Here is a 12133-nt window from a genome sequence, read left to right as displayed (position 1 = left end):
GACAGCTTAAAAATTTTGAATTAAAACCTTTACCCGAGCATTTAGAATACGCCTTTCTAGAAGAAAATGAACAGAAATTGGTCATTATTGCAGTTGATCTAGAACCTACAGAGAAGGAAAATTTGGTTGAGGTTTTGAAGAAAAAAAGAATGCAATCGCTTGGAATATTTTCGACATCAAGGGAATAAGCTCTTCTTATTCTTCACACAAGATCAACTTGGAAGAAGGCGCAAAACCTATGGTACAACACCAAAGAAGATTAAACCCAAAGATGCAAGAAGTGGTCAAGAAATAATTGTTAAAGTTGATGGATACCAAAATTATCTATTCCATTTCGGATAGTCCATGGGTGAGCGTATTCACGTCGTACGAGTGAAGGGCGGAATGACGGTGGTAACAAATGACAAGGACGAGCTCATTCCCACAAGAATAGTAATCGTTTGGCGGGTTTACATCGATTATTGCAAGTTAAACGATGTCACTTGCAAAGACCATTTTCCTTTGCCTTTTATTGATCAAATGCTCGAACGATTATCCGGTCATCTTTTTTATTTTTTCTTAGATGGTTTTTCAGGTTACTTTCAAATTCGTGTTGATCTGAGAGACCAAGAGAAGACGACATTCACATGTCTTTATGGGACATTCGCCTACCGTCAGATTTCTTTTGGGTTATGCAAAGCCCCATCTACTTTCCAAATATGCATGATCGCCATTTTTCATGATATTGTAGAGAAGTTCGTGGATAATTTTTTAGTTTTTGGTTCATCATTCCATAATTGTTTGACTAACCTTGATTTGGTGCTTTCTAGGTGTGAGGAGACCAACTTGGTCTTGAATTGGGAAAAGTGTCACTTTATGGTTAAAGAGGGAATAGTGTTAGGACACAAGGTTTCCAAAGCGGGGATAGAGGTGGATCGGGCAAAAACGATATAATTTCTAAATTTCCACCTCCAATAAACGTAAAAGGGGTGATGAGTTTTTTGGGTCATGAGGGATTTTACCGCCGATTTATTAAAGATTTTTCAAAATTGTAAAACCATTTAACTCAATTGCTTTTAAAAGAGCCTAACTTTGATTTTTCTAATGATTGTTTGAACGCTTTCGAAACTTTGAAAGAAAAGTTGACCACCGCTCTGATCATAATTGCCCTAAATTAGAATCTACCATTTGAGTTAATGTGTGATGTTAGTGATTATGCTTTGGGAGTCGTTTTAGGACAAAGGGTTGAAAACCGTTTTCGACCAAGCTTTTACGCTAGCAAAACACTAAACCCAACTCAAGAGAATTACACGACAACTAAGAAGTAGTTATTAGTCGTGGTTTACGCTTTTAATAAATTTCATCCATATTTAATTATGTCGAAAACTATTGTGTTTACTGACCATTCTGCTTGAAAATATTTGTTTAATAAACAGGATGCGAAGCCAAAGTTGATTCGATGGGTACTTTTACTACAAGAATTTGACATCGAGATTAAGGACAAAAAAGGATTGGAAAACGTGACGGCCAGTCACCTCTCAAGATTAGAGAACCCAAAGCTTGCAGAATTGAAAGAAGAAGAAATCAACGATAATTTTCCCTACGAGTATTTGATGGTAATAATTGGAGAACAACCTTGGTTTGCGGGCATTTTGAACTTCCTTGCAAGCAACTACCTTCCAAAAGGGCTATCCAATCAACAAAAGAAGAAATTCTTTTCCAACATCAAGTATTATTTTTGGGACTAACCATATTTATTCGGGAGTTGTGCCGATAACATTATAAGGAGATGTGTATTTGGAAGAGAAGCAAGGGACATACTACATCATTGTCCTAGTGGTCCAACCGAAGGGCATCATGGAGGTCAATACACGACGATAAAGGTGTTCGATATGGGATTTTATTGGCTCATAATTTTCAAAAGACGCAGCTACATACATCGTTCTTTCATCCTTGAATTTTATCAGGCTAAATGTTAGCTTTCTTACGTTTTTCTATTAAACATTTACTATATAAAGAAATAGACAATGACATGTGCCACTTTTTTCATTAGATGTACACTAAATAGCTACATATTCATAACGTAAAATGTGTATTTTTGGTCATTGTAAATTTAGTATCTAGTTTCTTATATAATCGAAAGAAATTAAAATGTAATTGCATTACAAGCCTTATTAATTTGATATGAGAATGATTATGATACGAATGGTTCTTAAAAACAAAAAACACAACTCAATCATATAACTAGATAGATGTTAATTCATAGGAACCGGAAAAACACAAAGAGGGTTTGCCTTTTGCAAAGTGATCCCAAATTTCTCATCCATGTCTAATTCGTTATGTCCCGATCCACTATCAAGCTTCCAATTGAAATTATTGAGTAATGATCCTAACATCACTGGAAGCACACGGTTTGCAAGTGGCAAACCAGGACAAATTCTCCGTCCAGCACCAAAGGGAACTAGTTCAAAATCACGACCCCCGAACATCAAGACTTGAGGTCAAGAACCTTTCTGGCTTGAACTTCAATGAGTCCTCCCATAAGGTTGAGTCCCGTCCTATGGCCCATGCGTTGACTAGAACTTGGGTACCTTTTGGCACAATGTAGTCATTAAGTTTGACATCCGTCTGAGTTTTGCGTGGGATCAAGAATGAGACTGGTGGATGAATCCGCAGGGTTTCTTTCAAGATACATCCTAAGTAAGGCAACCTTAATATGTCAGATTCTTCTACCATTTTCCCTTTACCAATAATTTCTTCGAGCTCCTCTTTGGATTTAGTCATGCTGTGTGGATTACGTAGTATTTCTGTCATTGCCCATTCTAACGAGCTTGAAGTCGTATCAGTGCCAGGGGCAAACAAATCCTACAACATAAATACATAATGACATGTTGATTCTGGAAAAGAGAAAGAAAAATACTAAAACTATTTTTTCTAACTAAAATTATTTGGAAACAATTAAATACTATCAAGAAATTTATTGCAATATTGTTGGCAAAAGAGTTTAAAATTAGTGTACAAATGTTTAGTAATGGTGATTGATGACAAATTCAAGGTATAGTTGAGTTACAATATTAGCACACAATTTTGGCGTGTTACTTCACTAGGGGTGTAAGTGAGCCGAGCTACTCGTGAGCTACTCGGGATCGACTCGAGATCGAATTAAACGAGCATGAGCCGAGCTCGAGCCTAAATATGAGGCTCGTTTATTAAACGAGCTCGAGCCGAGATTCAATTCATAGGCTCGCGAGCCTAAACGAGCTTAAATGAGCCTATATATATATATATATATATATATATATATATATATATATATATATATATATATATATATATATATATATATATATATAGGCTCGTTTAGGCTCGATTAGGCTCGCGAGCCCACTAAATTGTTCACGAGGCGAGCTCGAGCTTCATTTTAAGGCTCGAATCGAGCTCGAGCTTCCTCAAAATTAAACGAGCCGAGCTCGAGCTTGGTCAGGCTCGGGCTCGGCTCGGCTCGTTTACACCCCTATACTTCACAAAATCACGAAAATGGTTCAAAGCTTGGAGTCCGATTCTTGCAAAGTTTGCAGTTCGGCTATAGCAAATTTTGATATCAAAGTATTATTTTTAAGGCCAATTGGAGATGCCTTAAAAAACTCTTAAAAAACTTTTTTCCGTATTTTAAAAAAAACTCTTAGATACCCAATGAAACAAATAGAAAAAAAATAATAAAATGATTATAAATATAAAAATAAAAATAAACGTTGTAGTGGATAGAAAAATAATTAGTAAGTGTCATGTTTTTAGGATGCTAGATGTCTTCGTGACTCTTGCATGTGTTATGTGTTGGGTATATATATATATATATATATATATATATATATATATATATATATATATATATATATATATATATATATATATATATATATAGAGAGAGAGAGAGAGAGAGAGGGAGAGGGAGAGGAAGAGGGAGAGTTGGTTAGTATGATACAGCCGATATTCAAAATTTTGAATCGTTATCATAGCATAATTAATCGACTTATAAGGTTTTACTGACCAAACATATTGGTTCCGCTTTTTGTTATTCGGTTGGTAAGACGTTGGTTTGTTTCGTTTAATTATAAATTTGACATCTCTACAATTTAATACTTAAAGCCCTATCTATATTTATAATACTTGGTTTTCGTACAAATCTATCGATATAGACCGATTCTACACACACACACACACACATATATATATATATATATATATATATATATATATATATATATATATATATATATATATATATATATATATATATATATATATATATATATATATATATACTCTCCCCGGTCTACACTTTATGTTTTTCTTTTTTCTTACACTTTTGCATCTAATGTCTTTGTACTTTATCACACTAAGAAAGCTAAAGCTTCCGATATATATTTCCATAATTATAAACCAAATATTATTACATTTTTGAAATTTGGGTGTTACAATGTGACCCTCTCATTTACATTATACGTTGTTGCCTACCAACTTATTACAAACACAAATCTAATCTTTTGTCTAGCTTTAAACTTGCTTCTTATGTTATAAAAATATATTTTCCATTTGTATCAAACGCATAATTAGTCAATCCATTGATTATTGGTCAAGAAGGAAATACTCACCCTATTTTATTAAAGTTTGTTGACCAAATTTTTATAAGGTTTTCTTTTCTCTTTTGAATGGCATACTGCCCCAAGGTTAAAGCCTGTGAAATTCTAACTTGTGTCAACTTTGCATGTCATTTTGATAACGGTATCGGAACTGCACATAAAGGATATGCCTTTTGTATGGTGATTCCAAACCTTTCAGTCATGTCTAACTCCTCTGATCTACCATTGTCAAGAACCCAATCAAAGTTATTAAGTAACGATCCTAACATCATAGGGATCATACGTGTTGCAAGTGGTAAACCAGGGCATATTCTTCGTCCAGCACCAAAAGGAATCAGCTCAAAATCTTGACCTCTAACATCAATATCTGAAGTCATGAATCTTTCTGGTTTGAACTCCAAAGCATCCTCCCAGATGCTTTGATCTCTTCCTATGGCCCATGCATTAACAAGAACCTGTGCGCCTTTTGGGATTGTGTAGCCGTTGATTTTTAGCTCATTATCAACTTTTCGAGGAACCAAGAAAGGGATTGGTGGGTGTATCCTTAAAGTCTCTTTCATAATGGATGATAAGTATGGTAGCCTTGAGAGATCATTCTCTTCTACTATTCTTCCTTTACCAATACATTCTTCAAGCTCCAATTTTGCTTTTTCCATGGTGTGTGGGTTGCGTAGGACTTCTGTCATGGCCCACTCTAACGAACTTGAAGTTGTATCAGTACCGGCGACAAACAAATCCTGAGTTTTTTAGACGGGATAAGTGCATTTTATCATTCAAATAAGAGTAAGAAAAATAATAAGTAGCTAACTCATATAAATATATAATTTGCTTTCAATCATCCAACTCATATGCATGTTTATGACATATAAAATTAGGGATATTTTCATTTTATATAGTTGACATCTAACACATTAGTCACTCTATTAATTGATTATACACATAACTAATTCTGGAATTTGTCAAGTTGCGAATTTCGAATTATGAAATTCCTCCCCATCACAAAATAATAATAATAATAATAATAAAATAAAAACTAAAACTTAAAAATTGAAAAATTACTATCCCAAAACTATAAAAACAAATTTGTTTTCTAAGGTTCTTTTTGTGTTGCAGCGTAATTTTGAATTTTCTTTAGAATAATTTATGGGAAATTACGGGTTGATTGGTGAAAAAATAATTAAACAACTATCTATCTATTTATGTATATCTATACTATACTATACATTCTATTTATGTATATCTATACTATACTATACATGAACCATTTTTTCTTTTCCCAACATCCATTTGGAACCCTATAACCCTTCAAATTTTCACCTTATATATTAAATTTATTCATTTAAGTATGTTATTAAATATAAAATAATATCATCGTAATTATAAACTTTTTGAATTATTAATATAATAAATTTAATTTTTTAATTTAATTATAATGTTAAAAACGAAACATAAATCAAAATATTTAAATATTTAAAAAATAGTCAAAGATTATTTTTAAAATATCTATAAAAAAGTTTAAATATTTAAATATAAATCTGAATCGGCATTTATTTGAAACTCCATATCTTTAGAAATAATATTGTTAACATTTCAAATAATCATCCATGATCAAAATTAATAAAAAATCAAATAAGTAATTTTAAAACTAATTGTTGTTTTTAATTTTAATTTTATTAACCTACAAGTCGTGAATAGAGACTATTGAATACTGTAATAATTATTTTTAATTTTAATTTTATTTACATACAAGTCGCGAGTAGAGATTTTTTTTTTAAAATACCTAAAAGTAACACAAAACCAATATTTATATTTAATTTTATTAATATACAAGTCGCGAGTAAAAATTATTGAATATTGTGATAATCAACATAATGTAACAAATTTTATTTTATAGTTACTATAAATAACATAATTATTTTCATAACTATATATTTGTCAAACAATTTTATTACATAATTTAATTAATATGTCCAACACAAGAATACTCGGCTGACTAGTTATATTATAAATTTGTCATTTTTATCACAATCTTCAAAGTTAACTAGTTATATATATAATCTGATTAAATCATATAACTATAACTTAAACAATATATGTATATGGTATATCAACATATATTAATATAAATAAATAAAATATACTATCACTTTCATATTTGTTTTATGCAAAAAAAAAAAAAAAAAAAAAAAAGCAAATGCAAACATTGATTTATAATGGCCATCTAAAATAAATATCTAGAAAGAATGATGAAAACAAATCTATCATAATTATATATACAACCATCAAAACAATTTTTAAAAGAAACATATTAGAAATATTAAGTATTTATTTATTTATTTAATATGTATATAAAACATATTTCAACGTTAATTATGACTAATTAAGAATTAACTTTTTTTTTACAATGTTTGTTGGATTGGATTGGACTGGATGCTTAAATAGAATAAAATAAATTACTTACGAGAAACATGCTCCGGATGACTTCCCGATTGAACTCTTCTGGATTATCTTCACTGATTTTTAAACACAAGTCCAATACATCTGCTTCATGTGATCTTTTCATCAGCAACCTCTCTTTGATCAACTCCTCAAAAATCTCAATCACCTTCCCAACATGACGCATCAATCTCCTTCGGATCCCTTGTGGGTCTATCATCTTTAACACTGGGAAATAGTCCACAAGATTTGGCTTCCCTACCTCCATCATGATATTTCCGACCACCTCCTTAAATTCTCTACCCGAATCTTCATAAGGGTCTGTTAAGTCCTTGGAGAAAATGGTGTTTGATAGGAGATTCAGGGAGGTTCTGAAAGCCGCACGACCAATATCCACAGACTCATTGGACTGGCTGGCTTTCCGGCAGTATGCTACTAGCTCCTGAACCTTTTGAACCCGCAAGTGCTGGTTGGCATCAAGGCAGCTGCCGGAGAAGATGTTGGAGGTGAGGATCCTGCGGAGGGTCCGCCACTGGGGGCCGATGGGGATCCAGACGACAGAATTTTGAGAGTGGTTGTGGGCGTGGAGACCATCGGGGACATAGCGGGTGGAGAAAGCAAGATCTTGTTTCTGGAGGACTTCTTTTGCAGCTGCTGCGGAGGAGATGACTAGTGTGTTGATGCGACCAAGTCTTAGCAACATTATTGGCCCATGGATTATGGCTAGCTTGGCTAGAGACTGGTGCGGCTGCTGGCCAAGCAAGTGGAGGTTTCCGATGATCGGCAGCGGGGTTGGGCCTGGAGGTAGGTTCTTCTGTTTGCTGACCCCAAAAAGTAAGAAAGTGGCTCGGATTAGTGCGTAGGATAAGAGCAAACCAAGAAGAATAGCTACAAATTCCATTGTGGTGGCTCTATGGTGTGCATGTCTTTGTCCTTTATATATGCAAAATAAAATTGAAACAAATTAAATTCACGATATATTTCAAGTTGTAAATTGAGGATATAGCCATGGCAGTTAGCACCTTATTTGTCTTTTAAATCTTTTATACTGATATTTTGTTGTTTTTAAATCTTTTTTAATTTTATCTTGAGAAGAAAAATTAAATGATAGCCAGTTACATGTATCAATAAAGTAAATCCAATGTTTGTCGTTATTTTCTAGTAATTTCCTTTATTATATTTTACTAAGAATAACAAAATGAAAATGCATTTATAAATTTGAACTAACAATTGTCAAGAAAAAAGATAAGAAAAAAGATAAGCGGATTGTATTTACAAAAACCATGCAAAAGATATAACATCAGTTTGGGATTTCGTTGTTTAAAGTGTATATTAGTTAACACGTAGGTTTCTAATAAGCATTTTTAGGTGGTGTTTGTTTTTTGTCTGCAGATCTGCGTGACATCTTCTGTCTGCGCCGCGCAGACCACGCGCATACATTAGCCTTCGCAGACTGTTTGTTTTTTTGAAGACTGCAGACCTAAAAATGTCTGCGCGCCCTCTTCTTGGCGCAGATGTGGACCAGAGTCTTCTAACATCTTCTAGCTTAAAAAAACACATATATCTTAATTTTTTTTAAGTTTTTTTTATTTATATTTTTTTCAACTTTATTAATGATAAACAATTTGAAAAAAATTACAAAACTTAAAAAAAAAACGTTCGACGATACAAACATGATATTTTTGACAAATTTATAAATAAAGATTTATTATAATAATAGTCGTTGAAGTTGTTTATATAAATATGAAAAAAAAAATCATAATATATTCTTATATTTTTTTGCCAAATTTTGTAAAACATTATTTAATACAGTATCGTCAATTTTTCGAGAAAATATTTATGGTACGTTTTTAATGGATTTAATTGAAAAAATTGAAGTTTATTTCATCCATTTATGTATCAAATTCTTTGATCCCTAATTATAATGTTTAGTTATAACTTTGCAACCAAAGTTGTTGGTTTTTATCAGATATATATGTTAATTCATACCATTTTTATTTTTATTTTTTATACAATAATAGATAAAAGTTGATCTAGATTTGTTAATTATTTATAACAAAGTCATAAAAATATTAAAAAATCACTTTGAAGTTTAAAAAATTCAGTTCATTTAGATTTCAGCTTATTTTAGTAGCCTGCAGATGTTAAAAAAACAAACAGTCTTTTTTTTCAGACTGCAAACGTTTCGTCCACCTCTTCTACTGCAGAGGTCTACAAATGTGGTCCGCAGACTGCAGACATTTTGCATCAGAAAAAACAAACAACACCTTATTGTTTTGATTGCATAAAAGTAACTATTTTATGATAAAACAGTTCCTACTTGGTATCATAAATAAGTATTTGAATAAACCGTTTTATTTTAATTTATTTCAAAATATTTATTAGAAGTGAAAAACCAAATTGTTTAAAATGAGCTTACGTTTTGATTCTGCAACATACAAAATTCAAACAAGAAAGGATTAATCGGTAAAACCTATACCTCCGTGCTTTAACGTTTTCAATTAATTAATCAATGATTATTAACTGCCCGATGGCAAAATCAATGGTCCCAACTTGTACATTGTGATCAAGAAAAGGACGAGTGTGGCTGCTGCTGCTGCTGTATTCCACCAAGGAACAGGCACATCATTAGAGTAAACCAAAGGAAAGAAGTGTTGTTGTTGTTGTTGTTGTTGTTGCTGGTATTACTACTATTACTGTTTACACCGTTGCATCCGAGTCTGCATTTAGTGTTAGAGGTAAAGTTTTTGATCAATATCGTAGCTCCTTCAAATCCGACATTACGGAAGCAGTTATTTGTATCAGGTCTAGTGTAAAGTAATAACTTGTATAAATCTGACCGAATTTTACTATAACAAAGATTATTATTATTATTATTATTATTATTATTATTATAACTATTATGATTATTATTATTATCATAATAATTGATTTGACTAAGTTTACAAATTGCAATGTGGGGTACGAATAGTAGTGTCCTTGAATACTATTTTCGTTTAGAAATCTAGTAGTCCATTTTCTATTTTCATAAAATTGTGTTTCTCAGTTATTTAATATACAAATGGGAGTTGATCTGTACACAATAAATTTTTTCTATACACAACAGTTAGTGCTTTCAAATGTTGTATTGTATAACTATATAATGCATAAAATGTTGTGTATGCAAAAAAATATTGTGTACGAAACACTTCCCTATACAAATGGGTGCAATGACAGGGCAACTACTACGAAATATTTCCATATAATTTTGCTTTTCAACACCAAGGAATAGTTATTGTAAGTTGGCAACACTAGTAGAAATAAAGGGTACTACCGACAAGTTTTTAAAGAATAGAAAAAATCTATCGGAAACAGCGATATAGTGTCGATGGGTTTAATTTGATTGACTTCATCGATTTCTTATAAATACTAAGGTTGGCAAATATTTAGTATGAAAAACTAACCAACATATTACCAACCGAACCACAAATGTTGGTAACCAATATGTTGCGTAGCCAATATATGTTTGGTTGGTAGTATCATACTAATTGATTAATCATGATATAGTAATGGTACAAAGTTTTTAATACCACGGTAGTATCATATCAACTACTTCTATATATATATATATATATATATATATATATATATATATATATATATATATATATATATATATATATATATATAATTTTAGTATGCTTTTGTGTGTAATATTTTTTAAGTTTTGATACTAACATTACTGTATTATTAAAGTTAATGTTTAAACTATATATATATATATATATATATATATATATATATATATATATATATATATATATTTAAAATTTTAGTATGTTTGGTGTTTAATACTTTTTGAGCTTTGATATTAATATTTATTGTATTAGTAAAGTTAAAGTTTAAACTCATGTTGGTGTGTACCATTTTCATTCAGTGGTTTAACTTTTAAACTCATCGTAGAAATTAATAGAATCATTTTGACCGAATTATCAATCCAACCATTACAAAACTCTCATTCGCAAAACCCCCCATTCACAGTTCACAATGCTCCTAGTACACGAAAATCATAATTCACATAACCCTCATATATGTTGGTTGATACCATTACCAACATGTACCAGTCGGACTTATTGGTAGCCAAACAAGTTGGTACCGACTATAGTTAGTACGGTAGTAGTATGGAAATTTGTGTACCAACTATAATTGGTATGGTACATGATTTAGGGAAAATATAATCAATAGGGATTCCACCCCTGATATATATAATTGATTCTAATGTCATATCAGAGAAAATGGGCCAATGTAATGGTGTTCATCACTTTAAATCCAATAGATTTTGATGGAACCAATTTAATCCAATTATCCATTAGATGTTAAATTTCTCAACCGATCGAACTAAACCAATCCAACTGGATATTGGGTTGAATTGGCTTATCCGTTGGATATATTTGATTGGTTACCCATTATCTAACCAATCTAATCCATTTTTTATCCACTAACAATCAAATATAATAAACTAAAATCGTATACGATTACGCTAAATAAGACTAGCAAATAATATTTCAAGTCATCAACTTCAACAATCGAGGTTTAAACATGAAAAATCATTTAGTTAATTAGTTATATTTTAAATTGCTCTAATATAAAATAGATAATATAGTGGATGGTAATTTTATATTTATTGAATTAATATTGGATATTCAACTGGATGAACATTATATCCAATTCAGTCTAATCCAACTGGATTTTGAAATTTTGAAACCGCTCCAATCCAATTATAGTTAGATATTCAATTCATTTGTTCGGTTTGTAGTTGGATCAATTTGTTCGAATTGGATTGGCTCAGTACTACACACCCCTAGGACAATATCTGTTTCTATCTGTATAGATACATGTTATAGTGCATCTGTATTTATTTCCGTATGTATATAATCATCTTCTCGTCTCTCCTTTTCCATGACTATTAGATGTTCAATAAAATTCATTAATTAGGAAAAATGGTTCAATGTGTGCTCGTATGTGTATACAGACATGTTTGGGTGCATCTATATACTAGTCGAATCTCCGCGCGTTGCGCGTGAATATAATTATTTAAT

General features: G+C 31.3%; 1 protein-coding gene and 1 pseudogene across 1 annotated transcript; both read right to left on the bottom strand.

Annotated features, from left to right (window-relative positions):
* Nucleotides 1-2169: 2169 nt before the first annotated feature.
* On the bottom strand, nt 2170-4410 carry LOC145164400 (geraniol 8-hydroxylase pseudogene; annotated as a pseudogene).
* Nucleotides 4402-7996, bottom strand: LOC145166977 (7-ethoxycoumarin O-deethylase-like). Its single transcript, XM_079086048.1, has 2 exons — nt 7081-7996; nt 4402-5356 (listed from the first exon to the last, which is right to left on the bottom strand). The coding sequence occupies exons 1-2, from the start codon at nt 7954-7956 to the stop codon at nt 4748-4750; spliced, it is 1485 nt and encodes a 494-aa protein (XP_078942174.1). The 5' UTR covers nt 7957-7996; the 3' UTR covers nt 4402-4747.
* Nucleotides 7997-12133: the final 4137 nt, after the last annotated feature.

The sequence above is a fragment of the Lactuca virosa genome, chromosome 3, assembly GCF_052849685.1.
Source record: "Lactuca virosa cultivar CGN04683 chromosome 3, Lactuca_virosa_CGN04683_v6, whole genome shotgun sequence".
Lineage (NCBI taxonomy): Eukaryota > Viridiplantae > Streptophyta > Magnoliopsida > Asterales > Asteraceae > Lactuca > Lactuca virosa.
The sequence above is the reverse complement of the archived record's forward strand: the minus strand, read 5'-3'. Positions and strand labels throughout refer to the sequence as shown.